Raw genomic sequence first — 21965 nt, forward strand, 5'->3', positions numbered from 1 at the left:
AAAAGGGATTTTTTTATTTTTTGGAAAATCTGTCTGTATACTTAAAATAGTTAAAAGGCTTAGTTATCAAGGTGTGATGATGTAAAATTCACAAATTAAAACAATAATACATATTAAAAAAAACTTTCAGTCATCTGTCTTGCCTACGGGAAAAGTTTAATTTTAAAATGAGTATGTCTACAGTGAACTCCATTTACTCATCATTATTTCAAATTATTGATAAAAACAATAGAAATTCGTTATTTTGAGTATTACTTACGTAAAAATATCGCTTGAAAAGAAAAAAAAATGCATCAAGTTTTAAAGTGCTTTAGAATTTTAACATTTGTATGATGAAAAATGCTATTCTAATTCAAGAACTTTTTTATTATCTGCTATATGTAATATCGGATCATGTATCTCACACTCACCAACAACTTTTATGTATATTTTTCTTGGTTTGGTGTTATGTCTTATACTAAAGAATGTCAACGAAATTACAACTTGTATTACGGACCTTTCATTATTAACAAATTCATTGTCTGTTTAAAATCGTGATTGCACACACACGCACACAACGAAAAAAAATAAAATAAATTATTTATAGATCAGATTTTATTAGTTAACTATTTGTCAAGTTTACCTTGCGTTTGTACCCAGATTCTTAAGACAAATTATTTACCAACAGGAAGCACAAAGAGGAAGGGTTTAGTGTGATCTGTGTAGGATTTTGGGGTCTAAATAATGACTCACGGGGTTCTGAAATATATAGGTTTCCTCCTCACTAAAATATCATAACAGCAATGTTTTTTCTAAATCTGTGAGTTTATTAGCTGACTACATAATATGCATACAAAACATAGAATCAATATAAGTGAAAAATATCAGGTTAGATTTTTGTGAAAGAAGTTCAAGACAGTTAAGAAATGTCTGAATACATCAGTTAGGATAAAATATTAAATAATAATTTCCTTGACAAAAATGTCTATGAACATCAATAATTTCAATGTATGCATTTAACATTTAAATGTAAGATACTTCTTCAAAAAGTCATTTGTAATCAGATTAGTCATCAGTAATATATATATACAAATACATGTATATTTGAAATATCACACACTCATATAAAACACAGTATCATTCAGACATCATAAATATTTACTAAATTCTTATCGAAACTTTTACAACTTCCTTAAGCCTAAATGCTTTCTAATTAGTAGTTGCCTTTACAACTCTGTAGCAGAAATGTGCTTTAAATCATACTGGTAGCATCAGAAAACGTCATACATTTTTGAGCATAACATTTGCTAAACCTTATAAGAAACTCTACAATGTTAATTTCAAAATAATGAAATACTGTGCTGATTGCATAACAAATAACATAGATACGTTCAGCCTTAATTTCGATTTCAACGAAAGGTCTGTTACAAAATATTCAAAAAAGTTAACTTTAAATTTAATAAAAATTTTATTTAACCTTTAAAAAATATATAGATTCCCTTTCCCACTAAAATTTTTCATAACACCCAATGTTTCTTTTTCAACTTGTGGGGTGAAAAAACCCCTGATTTAGCAAGCTTTTTTTACACCCTTTTAAAATCTGTTGTCAGACCCGTTTTTGTCACTTTTTAAAAATTTTTATTCTCAAGGTACTGGAAAGTTACATAGAAATGATTGTATTTACAAATAAAAAGTGATCAAGAGCTGACAGTTTGCTTCTTTTTTGTTTATACTATATGTATTTAAATTTGAATTGTACGTCTAGCAATGTTGTCCCCCATACTTTGACCTTTGTTGACCAGCGAGATTTTGGGTAAAAAGTTAATTTTAGATAATATCTATGGGCCTTTAAAAAAAAGATTCTTTTAACCCCGTTTTTCAGAATCCCTACAACAGGAAAGGGCCAAAAAATTCCCAAATTTTCCCCTTTGGACAAATAAAAGGTCCCAAAATTTGTTTTGTTTTTTTAAAAATAGTTAATTTGTAATCCCCCCCCGGAAAAACAAAAAAAATAATTATTCAACCTAATTGAAGAAAATTTCAAGAAGTAAAGAGAAATTTTTTTTAAAAAAAAACCCCGCAAAAATTCAAGTTGTTTGAAAATTTTTCTTAAAAACTGGGGAAAGTTTAAAAAAAACTAAAACTTTTTCAAGTGTCTGTGAATCAGAGACTCAAATTAGGATTTTCGTTCAATTTACACCCTTTATACCTTTTTCATACCAAAATGCATGACAATTTTATGCATAAAATAAACAGACATTGAGTGGAATTACAAAAAATAGATACTGAGTTAAAGCAAGACTGCATGATTTACTTTGTAAACAATGTAGTTGACCCAAACAAAATAAGGTAGAACACTTATTAAACGACCATTGATAGTAAAAATGACTATGTATTATTTTCAACATTTAATTAAGTATCATAGTAAAAAATAAATCTGTAAAGTAATCCACTACAATATGAAGTTTAAAAATGGAGAGTTTCAAACAGATTTACAAGTTACTCCTGTCACGACTTCTGTTTAGTCACTATCGTTGAGAGCTTCAATCCTGTCATTTGTATACTGTGTTATTTGCCTCAATGCAATGAGAAGTGGTATGTTCCTTTTCCAACTGATTTCAATAGCATCTGCATCTTCATAATTCGTAACTGGATGAATGGAGGCTTCGGGAATTCTAAATACTTCGCTTGCCGTTTTAACAGCTTCTTTAACCTTAACGCTTCGGAACATGTTGGTATTGTCATCCCTAACCGTATAGCAAAGTTCGTCAGCTTTTGTCAAGATCAAAACACGTGGTACACCTATGTTGTACGTGCAAAAATGTTACTTAAAAGTAATCAAATTAAGGCAACTGCTAATATTTTGATATTTCACATGTTTTTTCATTTGATAAATAAAAAAAACCTCAGCTGTGTTAATCGGCTATTTCACACCGATTCTACGAAAACCATAGGCCTACCTAGTTTTTTATATCAAACAAAAATTGTGTTAAAAGACAATAAACTCTGCCCAGAGCGATACAATTTCGATTCTTATAAGTCCAATTAAGGGAATACATGCTAATGCTACTTTTAGCGGAAATAGTTTCCGCTGCCGATTTTCATATTTGGCTGTTCTACTCCGTGCCCAACTGTCGTAACGGTGTTAAGCAAAAGAAAAATAAGTATAAAATGTTAGACTTTAAGTATCGTTGATATCTTATTTTTTTCAAGAATTATTTCATTAAGCTATATTCAATTTAGGTTTATGCCTCAAACTTAATAGCATTGTGTTTATATTGGGAAAAATCAATTTTCAAAATCCACCAATATCAATTTAAAAGGACGTAATTCTGGCGCCTTTTGAGTTTTGAGTATACTGAGAATAACGTCATTACGCTGCTTACGAAATTGATTTTGTTTTCTAATCAAGGAGAATGATTTTTACATAGGTGAAATGTGCGCAACAAATCCTCTTTATACCCAAGGCAAAATCTTGACATAGCATCATCTTAGGTGACCTTGACCCTGTGACCTAATTCATGTGCATGATACGAAGTCTAATGATTGTGCCTAAAAACTAAATTCATGTTATTTGAAAATTCCTCAATGCTCGAAGAAGTTATGACATGGACCATTTTGGACGCACGCACACACAAACACTGCACATCAATTTTGACAACAATGACGAGCTCAGCGCAATCGGGCTCAACCAAAATACCCTGACCACTAAGTATAATACTTCAAAGCATAAGCAAGATATAGTGCGGACAAACAATTTATTTTTACTTTTGACCTCTTGTGACCTTGATCTTAATTTTGCGCAAGACAACTCAACATCTGTTCTAAGTGTTATTTAAATCCATCTATATAGAAGTTATACTCACAAATGAATGTTTTAATTTGTTATTTGACCTTTGACCCTAAAATAAGACATTGACCTTTACCACAGACAAAAATTTTCGCGCAACACTACGCCTCACTCTGGAGAATATTTGTTTAAAAATGTATTAAAACCCCAATGCATGCGACACACCACCTCATCATGCTGAACATATCTACCACATTTTACGTAATCCTTCATGCAGAAGGCATTAAAGTTTAGATTGGGCACGGGTTTTGCGCAGACCCCCCAAGGGTGACCTTGACCTCATGGCGGCAGATCTGGGTTTTGCGTGTAAAAAACCACCCCATGGTGAACATTTGTATCAAACTATTTTGTAATCGTTCAAAGAATGAGCAAAAATCTACACGGACGCACAGACAAACGACGCACATATACCAAATCGCTAAAAGTGATAAGTGGCTGCTAGGTCAACCTCATCACAAGCGGGCTCAACAATTTAAAAATCGTCTGGCCAATAAGCATAATACTTAAAAGCATAAGCAAGTTACAAAGCCAACAAACAAATTTTAATATTTTTTCTTTGACCTCTTGTGAAGTTGACCTGCGTTTTGCGCGGGTCAACTCAACTCAACATAGAGAACACTTGTGCTAAGCTATATATAAAATCCATCAAAGCATATAGAAATTATACTCGCAAATGAATGTTTCATTTTGTTATTTGACATTTGACCCCTTGGGCTAAGTCGAGCTCACCTCAAGCGGGCGCGACAATAAACTGTATCAACTAAAAATCTGGAGAAAGTGTGATCCATCGGAAGCATTGATATGTAAAACTACCTGTCGCGTTAATATGTGAGATGGGGAAAAGAAACAAGAAGTATTTTTAAAAAAGAGTAATAAAGAATCCCAAAAGTACACACAAAACGACGAGTTTGAAAATGTTGCAGGCTCAGTTTGATTGAGCCTGTTCATGAACGGTACTGGAAAGTGTAAGTTACCGTCCACGTCCCTTTGCACCGGCTTAAGCAGCATTCAACATTTAATATGAAATGGTAAAATTTGGAATTTTGAAACATCCGGAAATGAGTTCATACGGCGGTTTTTATAGAACCTTTAATGACATTCCATGAAAAGCGGCGTATGTTCCCAATTAAAATAATGCTTGTGCATTAAACGAGAAAACAATGGGCGAAACTTAACAAAATGGAATTTTGAAAGGGGATCATAGGATATAAGCCTGCGTATAAGAGATAAGACGTCAAAAGACATATCATGGGGTGATTAAACAGTATAAATTCGGCTTTTTTTAGTTGAACGGTTTCAGTATGTCCTTCTTGTATTCAAGTAGGACATACTGAAACCACTCAACTAGAAAAAAGCCGAATAGAAATAACTAAAATTGTACAAGCACAACAAAAATGTCGAGCTGAACGATTTTTAAGGATCGGAAATATAATGTCCCTAACGTAAAAGCATACTTGGCCGAAGTTAATCTGCTTTTTCTTGCAAAAATCATTTCAGATGTTTGTATTCATGTACGCAGCACCTATTTTATGAGTTTAATAATGACAGTACAAACGCAAAGTTGTGGTTCTGAACAGCTGTGCAAGACCCTGAACAAACTGTATTACGAGTTTGTGTATTGTGCTATTTTATGCATGGAAACACCGTTAAACACTGATTATCCGAAAACAAACCCTAAAGTAACACTAAGTTATTAAAACTTTAAAGAGTTACAATTGACAAACTATTGAATCGTTGGTGGATATATATATATATTTCATTAATATGCAAAATATTTGAAAATTATAAACTTTACATCGACTGAAAACATCAAACACTCATTTGAAAGAAACAACTGAGTGTGTAAATTAATAAGATAAATTCGCTTTTGTGCGTGTTTTTCGATATTTTTATGCGCATTAGTTTACCGGATCGTCATCGTTATTGGAGGTCTCATTATTTTGGACAAATTTATATTTCAATAATGAGATTTTATAATAATGCAAAACAATAAAAGAAATGTCGAACAACACATATGCCCCCCCCCCTGTCTAGCCCTTGACTCACATTATTGGTATTTTGTTAGAGAAACTTGCCATAAATGGGTACATTGAAGTATTCAATTATGGAAAAAAGAAAAATAATGAAGACTTAGCGATAAATAGTTTTCAAGATAATGAGTCATTTAAGGCACATGTGACCTTGACCTTTAACCTAGTGACCACAAAATCAATAGGGGTCACAAACTAGTTATGACCAATCAATATAAGAAATATGAAGACTTTGTGATGAATAGTTTTTAAAATAACAAGGCAGTCTGAAGGACAGCTGAGAAATCCCCTTCTGCAGTGAACATGAAGGTGTACTTCTTGACCTTTTGCAAACCATGACCTTGATGTTGTGCCATGCAATTATCATAAGCACATAGTCTCACGATGGTGATTATTTTTGCCAAGTTAGTTAAAAAGTTATGGAGAACATATAACCTTGATCTTGGGGGTAGCAACCTGGATGTTGAGCTCTACAGATTGTGTCATGGTTATATCATTTGTGCCAAGTATTTTAAAACCTTTGAATTGTCATTAAGCTATATAGCAGACATGAAAATAGATGTTTTTAAATTGGACATTTGAGTGTGACCCTGACCTTCAGGGTTGTGACTTAATTATTGAGCTCTGCCAATGGTGCCATAATGGTGATCATTCTTTGCCGAGTTATCGTAAAAACATTGCAGCGATTTAAATGTTATGGATAGACAAGAAATGAAGACTTTATAATATTTGACCTGTAAGTGTGACCTTGACCTGAGGGCTAGCAACCCAATTATTGGGCGCTGAAGTTCTGAACATTGTCTCATAATGGCGATCACTTGTTTTAAGCTATTTAAAAAAACCAAAGGTTTAAAAGTTACGGATGGGACACAAAATATAGACTTTTAAACATTTGACCTTTAAGTGTGACCATGACCTTTAAAGTAGCAACCACATTTTTGCACTCATGTTCTTACAATGGTGATCACTTGTGCCAAATTATTTTAAGAAAAATCTCAGTGGTTTATAAGTTATGGAGCGGACACAAAATGTAGACTTTTTATTATGAAATGAAGACTTTTAACATTAAAAATTTTGACCTTAAAGTGTGACTTTGACCTTGGGGGAAGCAACCCCTATTTTTGCGCTCTGCACATCGTCTCATTATTATGATCACTTGTGCCAAGTTTTAAAAAAAAATCTCAGTGGTTTATAAGTTAGGGAGCGGACACGAAAGTGTTACGGACGGACAGACAGACGGACGTACTTACGAAATGGTACTATGTGACTTTTCCTTTGATCTTTTTAGCCATTTCTAGTCACATAAGGCTTAAAAAAGACACATTTAAAAATGGAATGAATAGGATCAACGAGAATTTCCAATTGTTCTCAAAGTCACACAAGTACCTCTGGGTTTATACGGACAGACTGACTGACGGAGGCAATTCCTATAATCTCCTTTCCGCTATGCGGAAGGTGATTAATAAGCTGAAACTATTCTGACATTTAAGGCCCCTGTGATCTAGTGACCCAAAAAGCAATACGAATCATCTAATGGTTATGACCAATCACTATGTGAAATATGAAGACTTTGTGATAATTATCATTCAAGATAATGAGCTGAAATCCTCTACTATTCAGAGACCCTGTGACCTTGACCTTTGATTTAGTGACCCCAAAATCAATAGGAGTCATCTACTAGTTATGACCAATCAATATGTCAAATATAAGATTTTGCAATTAATTGTAAGCAAGAAAATGAGCGGAACCCATTCTGACATTTGAGGCCCCTTTGACCTTGACCTTTGACTTAATGACCCCAAAATCAATAGGATTCTCAACTAGTAATTACCAATCAATTTGATAAATATGAAAACTTTGTGATGAATACTTTTAAAGATAATCAGCGGAAACCATTATGACATTTAAGGCCCCTGTGACCTTGAACTTTGATTTAGTGATCCAAAAATCAAAAGAGGTCATCTGCTAGTTATGACCAATTATTATGTGAAATATGAAGACTTTGTAATGAATATTTTTCAAGATAATCAGTGTAAACCATTCTGACATTTAAGGCCCCTGTGACCCCGAAATCAAGAGCGATCATCTTCTAGTGATGAATACTTTTCAAGATAATCTACAGAAACCATTTTGACATTTAGGGTCCCTGTGACCTTTTACCTAGTAACCCTGAAAACAATAGGGGTCATCTACTAGTTATGACCGATCACTCTGGGAAATATGAAGACTTTGTGATAAATAGTTTTCAAGATAATCAGCGGAAATCACATTATCTACCGACGGACAGACCGCCAGACCGACATTAGCAAAACAAGATGCATTGAAGCGAAGGGGGGCATAATTGTTTGTAGGAAGAAACATGGTTGAACCGTACTCAAATATCTAAGGAACTTAACAATAAACTGAAAGAAATAAAAGTCTATGACACTTAAGAAGAAAGTTCGTTTCCGTAAATAAGAAAACTAGACGTGTAAAATCCTTTTCAGAAATATGTTTATATTAATTTACTTATTTTAGAATGTCCAATGAAATTCCAAGATTGTAGTTTGTAGTTTTATAAGATCATGGAAAAGTCTAATTCTTTCTTGATTCCAACACGTTAAATTGTTAAAAATTGAGTACAGCTCAAGCCGGTGCTAGCGGGCGTGAGGGATGTTGCGCTTTTCCTTATCCCACATATACAGACTCAATCAAACCGAGTCTGCAATTTTCGTGTAACTTTGTTGTGATTAATACTTCAGAGGGATCACACTTTAATAACATTCAATTATTCATTTTTTCCTAGGAAGTTTTACAAGAACTCAACCTGATTTTCAAAGGCCTTTGGCCGAAAAAAATGATATAGGAAAATATCAATACATTGCTTGTTGATGTCTTATCAAAAGTCATACGAGAATGTTGTATGACGAAAGTAATATTTTCTCTGATGTCCTAATTGAAATGACTTTGTTCTACATGCACTAAAATGATGACATAATACTACCTCAACTTTAATGAATTGTGACTGATCTTAATTAGTTTATATCGCATATAAAAAATGTAAGATATTATCAGAAATAACCGTCGTACAACGATGAATAATGCGTCTTTTCGGAAGATAAATGCCCTCTTTACTTACGTAATCGCTTCACTGCATCTTGTATTTGTCTTATTTTCCCGACATAGGCTGGGGGAATGCCAATGTGCATGACATTTGCATCAACTACAAAAACTACACAATGGATATGGTCCTCGAACGTTGGATTAACATGCCAGTGGTCCTTGTTTTCCGATGAAATTGGACTCCTTGGGTTGAACTGAAATTTTGAAATAATAAAGGAAATTGCAAATCACAATAAATAATAAAGATATGATAAGAATAATAAGAAGAAAAGGTTGACGGTTTATGCCGTTTATGATTATTGGATTATTGTACTCATCCATACAAAATTGTTGTTTTTCTTTTTCCAAAATTATGAACTTCATTAGTTGTTTTATAACTTTTGACAGAATAAAACAAAGCACATCTATATAAAGGGAACTTAATATCATACTTTTATTTATAAATTACCTGATAACCATTCTTAATATGCCCTTTAAGAAGAGAAACCATGTCAGCAACATTAAATCCTTCTTCAGTACTTTGTTCTAACCCCATGCAGTCTATTAGACGAAAGTTTTGGAGTAAGGTTTTATCTGTATATCGGTCATACTGAAATGAGCAAAACAATTAACAAACGTATGTCTTTTACACAGACTTATATATGTCACTAGTGCAAGTTGCATCAATTTGCTCTTTGTGTTACATTTTATTTAAAACAAAGATGTTTAATTAGAACTTTTATGCAAGGATTTTGTTAACCATTGTCACTATTGATCGTATTCATCAAGAAATAACTCAAATAGTTCTTTTCTATATTGCTCATTAAACTATGAACTACTTTGTTGTAGCATCACAAAATATAAATATTAAGAATCTCACACTGTTTAAATTTGTGATTTTAAATCAATTTGGATTCATATTAAGTGAATTATAATTAGTTTGATAAAATTTTACAAGGAAATAAGATCCAATTTTGGTGTTCGAGGATTGCTTTACTTGTTCATTAAAAAAGGGACATTTACAAGGGTACCGGCTACATATGGTTTTACAATCTGTAGTTATTTTTGAAAAAAATATAAACTATAATTGTAAAAAAGACATGTATTCGACACTTATATAGTTTTTATAAAGTAACCAATTCATGTATTGTCATTTAATGCAAACCATTTTTAAAAAGTGTTTGTTGGGTTTGCTGTGTCATAAATGAAACGTGAGGGTAAAGAAATTACTGAAAATAAACTCCAGAAACTATACAATTACACAATGTTGACCCGTAATGTTGTAAAACACACAAACCTACCCTTTCCCGGTGAATGATTTCAAAATCAGCAAATAATAAAGGTAATTAAGGCCAGATTCAAATTGTGATGCATGTGTGGGTAAGTGTTCAATATCCAAACATAAATATACCCTATAATAATCTCTTCTCCGCTAAATACAAAATCAATTGACAGTAAAGCATTATAAAAAGAACAAAAATGAAAGAACAGAAAGCTTAACATGATTTTCATTAATACAATTTTGTACAGATAAAATGAAAAGATTCATATGTAATCGATTTAATGTTACCTTATTAAAAGGTCTAGTCACACATGTTGTTTGTATGAATCATTTTCATAATGTTAAATGTTCAAGTTTACATTTAAAGCTGCATGCCTCCAGATGAGTCAACATATTTCAATAAAATTAAACTTGAGAAATATGTACTAAGATTTTAGGAAATGTAATTGATTCAAGATTCAAGTAATATTTTACATGTTATGTGCGGTTAATGGCTGATTTTTCGGTATTTACAAGTATATTTCTACTGCGTTACTAACGCAGTAAGGGCTATTTATGCATATATTGACCACTCTTTGGTAATTTACGTGGGTTTTAAGTACCATTGATAATGTGTAAATTGCTTCCTTTTGGTTATTTCACAATATTATACATTCAAATACATTTTACAATTTTTTCATGAAAATAAGCATGAATCTGGAGGCGTGCTGCTTTAAAACAGTGCATATGGTCTTTATTTCATAGTTGTACATCAGAAGACAAGAAAGTTGGTCACTTCGTCAAAACCTTGGTCAGCTTATATGAAATTTAATTTTACATCTAAAACAGTGCACATGGTCCAAATTTCTTGGCTTTCCATAAAATGACAAGAAAGTAGGTCACATCCTCAAATTTGGGTCAACTGATATCAAATTTGATTTTACATAAAAACATTGCATACGTCCAAATTGCATAGCTTTACACCAAATGACAAGAAAGTAGGTCACATCCTTAAAATCTAGGTCAACTGACACCACAGTTCAATTTTACATCTAAAACTATGCACTTGGTCCAAATTTCAAAGCTGTACATTAAAGGACAAAAACATCGATCACTTACTAAAAATACAGGCTAGCTTATAGCAAAGTTCAATTTTAACTCTTAAATTGGCACATGGTCCAAATGTCATAGTTGTACATCGAAGAACAAGAGAGTAGCTATAGGTCACTTGTCAAAATGTAGGTTCGCGGAAATCAAAGTTTAATTGTACATCAAAAATTGTTTGCATGGTACAAATTTCAAAGCTGTACATCAAAGGTCAAGGAAGTAGTTAACTTCGCCAAAATCTCTGTCAGCTGATATAAAAATTCAAATTTACATCTAAAACAGTGCACATAGTCCAAATGTCACCGCTATTGGACAAAATAAATTTCATTAATTCACGGTCAAGATATATTAAAGGTCAAGGTCACATCTAAATAATTTCATATATTTTGGTCGCAAATCTAGTTTTATCAAAGTGTAAATCAAATTCAAAGAAATACAACAAAATACTGACAATTAAAGCAAAATTACATAATTTGACTTTGACTGTAAAAGTCATATAATGTTCAATGTCAAAGTCACTTTAACCGTTTAGATGGTCTTATCTAGAAAAGTTGTTTTGTTTTCGTATTAAGATTATCCATTCTTTACTTACAAAGTTACAGTCAATTATAACAGCAACATCAGTGAAAATTCAATAATGTAACCTTCAAGATCAACGTCATAATGGTCAAAAGTAAGTTTTAGTTTGATATACATGAACGATGTACGCAAAAGAATGAAGTATCTGATATGAAATCATGTGTTCAGGAATAGTGCATTTAAAATATTCTAGTATGACCAGCAAATTTATTTATTATCATTGCATTATTATCATTGCCCCTCTACTCTCATTACGAACATACATTCATACATGTATGCATGCATGCATGCATGCATGCACATACATACATACATACATACATACATACATACATACATACATACATACATACATACATACATACATACATTGTGTAACAAATATTAGTAATATGACTAGCAACCATAATTATTATCCTAGTTCATTATGGTAAGCCATACCCTCAGTTAAAAATGTGTTGTAGTTCTCGGTCGCCATTTAAGGTTTCGATAGAAGTAAATCAAAACAGAACAAGTATAGGTTAGAGTGCATATTGGGTGTTCTTCGTAAATAAGAAAGCTAAAAAGGAGCGGAGCTTGCGAAGCGACTCTAGCTTTCTTATTTACGAAGAACATCCAATATGCACTCTAACCGGCTTAGTGCTCCGCCCATTTTTTTCCGCCCAACATACTGCGTGACGTCACACGATAGCCTAAATGTGTATAACCATATTTGGAAGAGGTAGCGGTACACATTTTCGGGTCACGTGTTTTGCATAGCTTATTCCCGCATTCTGTCTAGGTAAATCAGACAATATCACGGTGCATATCCATATCGGTACCCTCTTTGCAAAATATTCTCAAACGGTACCCTCTTTGAACATACACAGGTCATTCTCTGCTAAAAACAAACCAGCGATGGATAACAATGCAGTAAAAATTCATTGTAATAAGGAAAGGAGGTATGACACGTAGAAAAAATGTATACCACGGAACACTAGAATGTTTCATTTATGTGCTGATTTGTCATGTGCCTGCAACTTCACAATAAGCTACAAAAAGTCGACATGTCTTGCCTCGCCCGTCACCTCGACATATTTTTCGGGCTGAAATGAACCTGTAGCTTGATTATATATATGCATCATATATATTTATTATGTTCATATACATATCATCTTCGGACAAATGGCAGTATTATTGTCAAAAATAAATGTAAAATTAATAAAAACACCCTACTTTCGGTTTTGCAGCGGCACGGGCTGTAATATTTACATAAAAAGTAAGAAATATTACATACATACTTGGAATAAGTGACCTTTTTATTTGGAAATTATAAAATGATACTGGTTCCGTAAGTAATAAAACATTTTTACTGTTATTTTGCCTGTTTTTATTTCAATGAACCTCTTTTTTAAATTGTATGCCGTAGTGACAATATACATGTGCGTGTACGGAAAATAAAAGATGCATAAATATTGATTAGTAGGAGTAAACTTCAAGATCTCTGCACATGCGTATATTTCACTTTAGCGCTCTTCGGAACTTAGCTCCGCCCACTTGCGTTTTATAATATAAAACGTCCAGTTTATATAAAATCTGTTCTATTAAGATTTGAAACCTGAAAATTTGAAAAATCCTCGTCGGTGATTGGCTTAAAAAAATTGGCGAGCACTAATTGTAAATAGTTTTTATTTCTTTACAATTCGCTTGCAAAAATGAATTGATCATTTTATTAGCTCAGACTTCCATAGAAAGATACTCGCGTTTACCATAAACGAATTTTGAAAACAGTGACGTATTTTCTTTTCATTCCGTTCTTTACATGTACTTTTTGAATCAGAAGGATCATTTATTACTGATGAAATGTACAAATTTGGATTGTAGGGATAACCCTGTCTCAGAATAGTATTCTCTCGTTTTATAGCAGATAATTGCAGGTTATCGTGAAAAATATTTGAGTATCAGAGAACAACAAAAACAACCATTCATACAAACAGTTTTCAATTCAAGGGGCAGGATTCGGCCACAAATAGGACACAATTAGCATTTTACCATTATTTTTGTATTAATTAGTAATCGATCAAGGGGGTTTTGTGTGTAATTATCTTAATAATAATAATTTAAGGTAAACATTATTAGATTGTGGACTGTTTTGAGCTTATTTTCAGTTATTTTCTTTATTCCCACGTTTAGTTTTTAACCTATCTAGCATACACAATGTTGACCCATAATGTTGTAAAACACACAAACCTACCCTTTTCCGGTGAATAAATTCAAAATCAGCAAGTAATAGGACATATAATAATTAACATACAAGCCACAACAACAGAATTTCTCTATAAGAATGTATGAAATGACAATACATGAGTCGGTAACGATAAGGAACTAAAAGAAGGGTCGAATACTATTTCAAATACTTTTAATAATGGATCATATTAAAACAAAAACACTCCAATTTTAAAAACTAACAATGTCGTCCTGATATGGGCGTTTAACCATTATATGTTTTACTGGGAACCAGCATATCTTTTTGTGCGAGACACATTTCGGTGAAACATATGAAGTTGGTTCGTCGTGAAATAAGCTTTGTGGGCTTATCCCGTTTACAAAGGTATCGATAATAAGAACCGAGTGTCTGGCCAAATAATATCGACTTGATATGATTATCCGCAAATGTTGTGATATGTAAGCACCATAACCTCTGATACCCTTTCTAAATTATTAATTTACTTGAGGACATGGAATGACACTAACATGTCCCATTTAAGGCCCCATGATAACCGCCGTATGTACACATCTGGGGATGTTTTAAAAGTTTTATAAAATTTCAAATTCAAGGGTAGGCGGTATTGTGAAGCTCGTTTAATTATTTTGATTTTATAAAAAAAGCTAACTTACACTAGTTGTACAACTTTTGCTCCCACTTTCAGTGTAAGCCATATCAACCTTATGTCCTTTAGCAACAGACAGAGTTGCATTAATATATGAAGACTTTCCTGCTCCAACAGGCCCCACTAGAACGATGTTAGGTTTAAATGGCGGTTCTATTGCTTTTATGTCTTTACGTAGTGACGATTCAAACTGATAAGAAAATACAATAAATTGAAACATTTTATATTATAAAATTATAACTGTAAATATATTTATATTGTATTGCTATGAAATATGTATCATTCATTAAAACAATAAAGTAACAGATAAAGGAAGTTAAAAGGCCTGTTATTAAGAAACATGTAGCTTCTAACATTTCCGTTGGATGAAAACGCTAATAATTACAGTATGAATGTCGGCTCTGTTAGATAATTGAAGTATCTAGCGTTTATAATATGCAATACGTTTAGAATTTTATGAAGTGGATCTCATGTAGACACTGCGGGTCAGTCAAAGTATCTGAGTATGTACCCGGATGTTAAACGGATAGACATATCTAAATGAAATTTGATACACATACATAAGCTATTCCAATGTTGCTTCATGTATAAACTAATGTAATTACATAGTAGGTAATGATGACGTCGTTTTGGAACAATTAAAGCTGACGGTGCGTTCGGGTTGACGCGGGAGTAAGAATGTTTTCGGGAAAATGGCGTTAGAGAATTTAGATGATACCAAATAAAATTGGCCTGCAGTGTGCTGTACGAAATTGCAATGGCTGAAGGAATTCAAGAATGTCCGGAGCGACCTTTTGCTAAAGCATCATTCTGGAATTTGCAATGAGATTGCTTGTAATAATGCAATCAATGAGAAATCTAGTTACACATTTTTTTTACTAAGCGATTGAATATTCTAAAGCTAGCTGCTCGGCGGCTGCCGCATTTTCTCTGAAAAACTAAGAAAGGTAGAAAGTAGAGATCAGTCAAGAATTACTCCGCCGATATACTCTCCTCGGTGAAAATTTTCTGAAACGCATTGTAGAAATTGACTTAACACGGATGAGTTTATTTGATATAAGCAGGAAAGAAGTGAATGGAACACTTAAAAGTCACCGAAACTTTAAATTTAATATTTCGTCGCACAATAAAAAATCTAAAAATGTTGTTTAAGTGTTTGTTTATGTGTATGATTCCAGCAGCGTAATAGCTACCAAGAAGTTTCTGAAGTTTCTGTTAATAAAGGTTATTACGAAATACTTTTTAGGACTATTCTTTATCTTGTATTACGCCGTGTAAGGAGGGGGTCCTCCATGGCCGAGTGGTTAAGGTCGCTGACTTGAGATCACAGGCCCCTCACCGCTGTAGGTTCGATCCTCACTCGGGTCGAAATCTTTCATGTGAGGAAGCCATCCAGCTGGTTACGGAAAGTCGGTGGTTCTACCCATGTGCCCGCTCGTGCCTGAATTAATGCCCAGAGGGGCCCCTGGGGTCTTCTTCCACCAATAAAGCTGGAAAAAAATCGACGAAAAATCTCGGCGGGACGCTCTAAGATAGCCCGACTTGAGTGTACGGTCGCCCATATGGCTTTCCGGCGGCGACCTTAAATAAACGCATTAAAAAAAATCGACATGTAAGTTAATTTATTTGTTCTCAAGACAATCGAAAAATCTCAAATTGTTTTTGACTATCCCTCGTTCTCATTTGATATAACAAGAACTAAAGCAATGAATTACAACATATGTTTAATAACAAAAACGATAAAAAGCGATAAAAGTGTATTCCCAATTTTTTATTTTAATTAAGAAATTTCGGAAAAAAAAACAAGAATCTTACTTCTTTATTCCATTCCGGTGTTGTTCTCCATGGGTTACTTGTTAAAGGACTAGGAGGCGGTACATACGCAGGTGAATCTAGAAACATAAAATGTTATATAACTGTACCTTCAAAATTGCCCTAGCCAGCACGGGTATAAGGTAATATAGGTACACAATGTCATTTCTCAAATTATACATGTTTGTTATATAATCTATTAAAACGTAGAAATGCTTTTATCCCATTGGTTTAGGCGTATTGTATGTAATAATTAATAAATATCATTGATTCCATTTGCTAATAATGTATCCTCTGGAAATTAGCAAAATGCGCGGGGATATGACTTGACGTCACATTATGATTCTTAGGGTGCTTTTGAGAAACGCAGGGATATAACCTCAATTTACTTCTATCGTATATAGGAACTTGTAAGAGTTACTGCAGCATGTGGCAATTTTTGATGGCAATCAAGTACCAACAAACGGGTCCATTTCTAGTTTTATGGCAACAGGTAAGGTAATCTCCAACACTCGATCAGTTGGGCATCGTGATTCGACTTCGTTATCGTTATCTATAACTAAACGATATTCTGGACTCACAGTCTAATAGTTATATTTTCGCAGCACGAAGTAATTCATTAGGGACTCCAGTTTCTTGCTAGGATTTCTTTTTTCCCCGTCTGATTCTTATCGTATATGCATTTACACGCAGTACTTTCTGGTATGAACCGATTCTGACAATATCATTAACTTTACGAACATTCTTTATTTATGCCGCAAGATGTCTCGTTTTGTTTTGATATTGGTAACAGGTGTATGAGTTTGTGTGACATGTCTGTTTCTTTATTTCAACGCATTTCAAGTATCTCTTTGATTTCGTAGTTTAAGGCTTAATTATTTTCAAGCTTCTATTTGAATTCCATTAGCGTACAGAAAAGATTGTAGACGACACATGCTTTCTTGAATCATCAAAATAAGAGAGTGCCTCGTTTTCATCTTCAAAGCTTCACAAAACATTGTCCAGGTACAATTTCTTCTTAAAATTTGCTGACCCATATTTCTTTGTTACATGCTAAATGCTTCAAAATTGTTGAGTAAGGATGAATGGCTAACATGTTACACCGAACATAACTGCTTTAAACTTTTAAGCACTGTTGAGTATTTAGGGTCTTTTTACCAAAGAATAAAAAGAATAAATATAAAAGATAAATTGTAACATCTCTGACTGGTTCTGCAACCCGTATTTACGTCCGATTGATTTTAGTGTCTTGACATAAATTACTGATTACGTTTTCCAGTGCATTTGGTAGTGATGACATCACTCGTGAGAGTGATATTCTTTTCAAGGTAGTTTGACTGTATAACATCGGTTGTTGTAGACGCTTGATTCACGCTGGTAGTCCTCTTTTCCTCTTGAGATATATTCGATCCTTCAAAATCTTTCAAATTCAAATGAATCTTTGCATGACGTTAGAATGTGCAATAAATTTGTGGACGTATCTTATATGAATTCTATCACGAACATATCATGGCATTCAAAAAGGAAATGTTTGACAGTAAAATATCAATCAAAAGCTATAGAAAATGGATCTTCGTCTCCTGTCAAAGGTAGGAATGTGTAACACTAGTTTGTCTAATTCTACATCTTAGAAGAATAATTTGATCATGACGATGAAGGACATATATAGATGGCGATATATTGAATAAGACAAGGGTTAATATTATGATGTTTGTAAAATACAGCTTTGACCTAATTTGATTTCCATTCAGATGAAATAAGTTTACTTATATATGGCCTAAAGTAACTGTTTGGTAACGACGAATCTGTTGATTCTTCAGCCAAAGCATCTACTTCTTTATTTCCTCTTAAGTATGATATTTTTGGACGTTTGATTTTATTCAATGATATCACGGATAGTTGATATACATTATTCTGTGACATGTTTGACTATAGAGAAATATAGATTTATTATCAGGGAGTTTAAAATGATTACAAAGCTCTTAAATTGCAAACATACTTTGGGGTGTAAATTTAATATGAATCTCAATGTTCATCTTGAATTTCAGAAAATGTTCCTTGATAATTTCAGAAAAACTGGCTGAAATTTTAAAATTGAAAAACTAATATAAGTTGCCGATTTCATTTTGCCATACTAGTTTTGGGGAAATTCAACCCATATTTTTATGCGCTTTAAAAATGTAATTTTTTTTTATTTAATAGGTTTAAAAGTTAATATGTTTTGTTTTCTATCTTTCCTATTTTGTTTTGTAAAATTGCATGCAAAGCTTGCATCTGTCATAACAATTTTGCTATTGCAATTTTTTTTAAAAGAATGCATATAACGTATTATCTTTTATTTTATCACATTTATTAAGAGTCATTGTTACATTTTAAATTGAAATCTCTAAATTTTGTTAGTTTGCCATGGCAAAATTCAATGGCAAGTAAGCAGCAAATATTTGACGTGACAATATGAGAGAATTAAAAATCACACATATTTTAACTATATACTGAACTAAAACCAATCATCACCCAAACCATCATCATTATTATGAACATAATCATCACTATTATAAGGATCATCATTGTCGCTGACATCATCATACTCATCATCACTTATACCCAACTGCTCATTCAGAAATCATGTTGGAGTGATAGTCACTAACTTGTGCAGAATTGTGTTATAATACTGGTTAATCGGTTTTTGACGAAACTTGTTTAAACCGAATTTAAAAAAGAATAAAAAACAAAAACAAAGAAACAATGTACCATCATCATTTTACTCATATTGATAATCATCACACAATTGTCATCACTATTCCAATGTGTATGCCAACCGTCATAAACAACATCACTTTTAACATCATTATCCCAATTTACATGATTTTCATAACCATTATTATCATCTCAAATCACATTCCTTTTATCCTTAAAATCATCGATTAGCACCGCGGTATGATAAGTTTCGGAAGCTTCTGCTGAACAATCGTAATCTTATTGGTATGTTGCGTTACCAAGGGTTTATCGTCTTATTTGTTTTTATTTTGGTTTTACGTTGCATTTAGTTTATTTCGGTTTTTTATCTGTGCCCTTTTAGTATGGCTGGATTGTGTCGGGGCTGCGTTCTTTGAAGATCGCCTTGTCTTCTTGGTCTTTGTTCTTATGTTTCGTTTAATCCATTAATTCATTTAAGCAAATAGATAATCTATCAGCAACGACAATCCTAGGGACGACATTTCATCAATCCTGCGATGATCTTCTAGTGTTGAAATTAGCTTTACAAAGTGCACCAATGTAAAAGTGGTTTCATGAAGTGGGAGTTAAAATATGAAGGCGTTGTATAGTTACGATCTGTATTGACTCTCTAAATAAAATAAAATAAACCATGAACAAAACAAACAACATACGTCGGAAGTAACGCAGACGTCAAATAGAGCAGAAAGACGTTACAAAGATTATGGCATGAATACACGTTGTATATGTAACTATCTTACGGACAACATTGTTGAGGCACCCTAGGGATATGTTGCCTGTTACCTAAATTCGTGTGACATTGAAGTTATCGTCATAACCGCAGGTGACTTTATAGCAACCTGTAAACTTTTATAGCAACCAATGACTTCCATAGTAAATATTGACTTTCCAAAGTAACGAGTAAATCTACCATTGAATTTCATAGCAGGCTCTGACTTCCAAAGAAACCATATATTTTGTATAGCAACCAGTGATTTCGTATGTTGTTTTCCCTTAGCTATAGCAACCAGAAATGTTTTTATACGTGCACTATTACAGATATAAATATGAACTTTGTGATATCAGTTTAAGATTTAGATTTAATATCTAATTTCGTTTATAATGTAAGATTCGTTATGCCTTAATGTGATAACTGTGCCAACTATGAGGAAGATATTCAATGAAATGTACTATCTGATGCAGCTAAAATGGGCACTGGTTCACAAAATCAGTCTCCATACAAAACTTACTATCAGAAATTGAGTTGTTATCTTTGACAGACACAGGGAAAATTCAATTATATTTATGATTATTATTTCTATTTAGTCGAAAATGCTCTTAAAAATTATTACAACTTTATAAAAATAAAGCCACAATTTTATTATGGCAAGGATAACTGAAGTTTATTGAAACCTCAATTATCCCGTCGCCTTAAATACAGCTTTAGAATGAATTACAAATAGAATTTAGAGAATGTGACAATTGAGCAAACTTTAAACAATTGTTTACAGACCAGATTACTTTGCTATTTTATGTAAACACTGAGCTTCGCGAACAGTACACCATACACGTAAGGAAAAATTGCAGTAATCTGAATTCAAATTATAAAAATAATTATATATTTGAAGACTCGGTTTGTGATTGCGGTTCTTTGATTATATAAAATTGGCTAATCAGTATGTATAAAATCATAACAGAAACAAAGCAATAAAGAAAGTAACACTTATACATAATATAAATGTTGTGGCAGAGTAGGAATCGTGGTTTTCTAAATTTAAGAAATCAGAAAATGTATATTATTTTTTTCTTTAATTGAAAGAATTTAAATTGAAGATTAAAATGTAATAAGTATTCCTGAATACAGTGATTTTCAAATCTTATTTTAAAATAACATTGTAGTCAGCATTTCATTTATTTATAAATGTATTTATTATTATTATTATTATGATTGTATATCGAGATTGACAAGAGATTTTATTTCGCAGAATTATAAACGGAGTGAACATTATCATATCAATTTTAATTAAAATTTACTATGACATTGGAAACTTACAGTCACTGTCACTGTCACTCGAAGATGAATTTCCCATGTTACGAACTAATATACACAATTTTCCTCTTTCAAAGGTACCTCGCTGTACACGGACACTTTAAAAATCCAGTCTCATGCAGTTGTATGTGTATTAAAATAGTATTCTACGCATTATGCCGTGTTTTTGCTATCTTATACTGCAATTATCACGTAGATGTTTGCAAAAGCCCCTATTTGAAATGTTAAAAAACACTTGACAATTCAAAGGAACACAAACAGACAACAAAATAAAGTTTACACAGTTGTTAGGGTACTCAATAGCTCAAGGCTACATATAACTTTTGATTTGTTTACTGTCTTTACATGCTTTTCATTAAAATATATTTCCGATTTACTCAATCCGTACAATTTATCATTTGTCAAGTATCATGTAAATGTAATGTTTATAAATAAAATATTGTTTAAACTAAATACTTGATAATTATACAAAACTATACGAAAACTTTAAAAATTATATCAATGTTCATATAATATATAAGACACTTATTGAACATCATAACTAAGGACAGATTCTTTGGTGTATTTTTGATATTTTCATGGGCATATCGTGAACGTTATTGGTTGCTTTGTGATTTTGAACAAAATTATA

General features: G+C 32.6%; 1 protein-coding gene across 1 annotated transcript; it reads right to left on the minus strand.

Moving 5' to 3' along the window:
• Positions 1 to 2144: 2144 nt before the first annotated feature.
• On the minus strand, positions 2145 to 21577 carry LOC132722576 (interferon-induced protein 44-like). The gene is made up of 6 exons (XM_060707096.1): positions 21338 to 21577; positions 16573 to 16649; positions 14765 to 14947; positions 9410 to 9550; positions 8978 to 9155; positions 2145 to 2781 (listed from the first exon to the last, which is right to left on the minus strand). The coding sequence occupies exons 1-6, from the start codon at positions 21372 to 21374 to the stop codon at positions 2501 to 2503; spliced, it is 897 nt and encodes a 298-aa protein (XP_060563079.1). The 5' UTR covers positions 21375 to 21577; the 3' UTR covers positions 2145 to 2500.
• Between the last annotated feature and the right edge of the window lie 388 nt (positions 21578 to 21965).

Source organism: Ruditapes philippinarum, unplaced genomic scaffold, assembly GCF_026571515.1.
Source record: "Ruditapes philippinarum isolate M1 unplaced genomic scaffold, ASM2657151v2 ctg12964_1_1_1_1, whole genome shotgun sequence".
In the NCBI taxonomy this organism is placed as follows: Eukaryota; Metazoa; Mollusca; class Bivalvia; order Venerida; family Veneridae; genus Ruditapes; species Ruditapes philippinarum.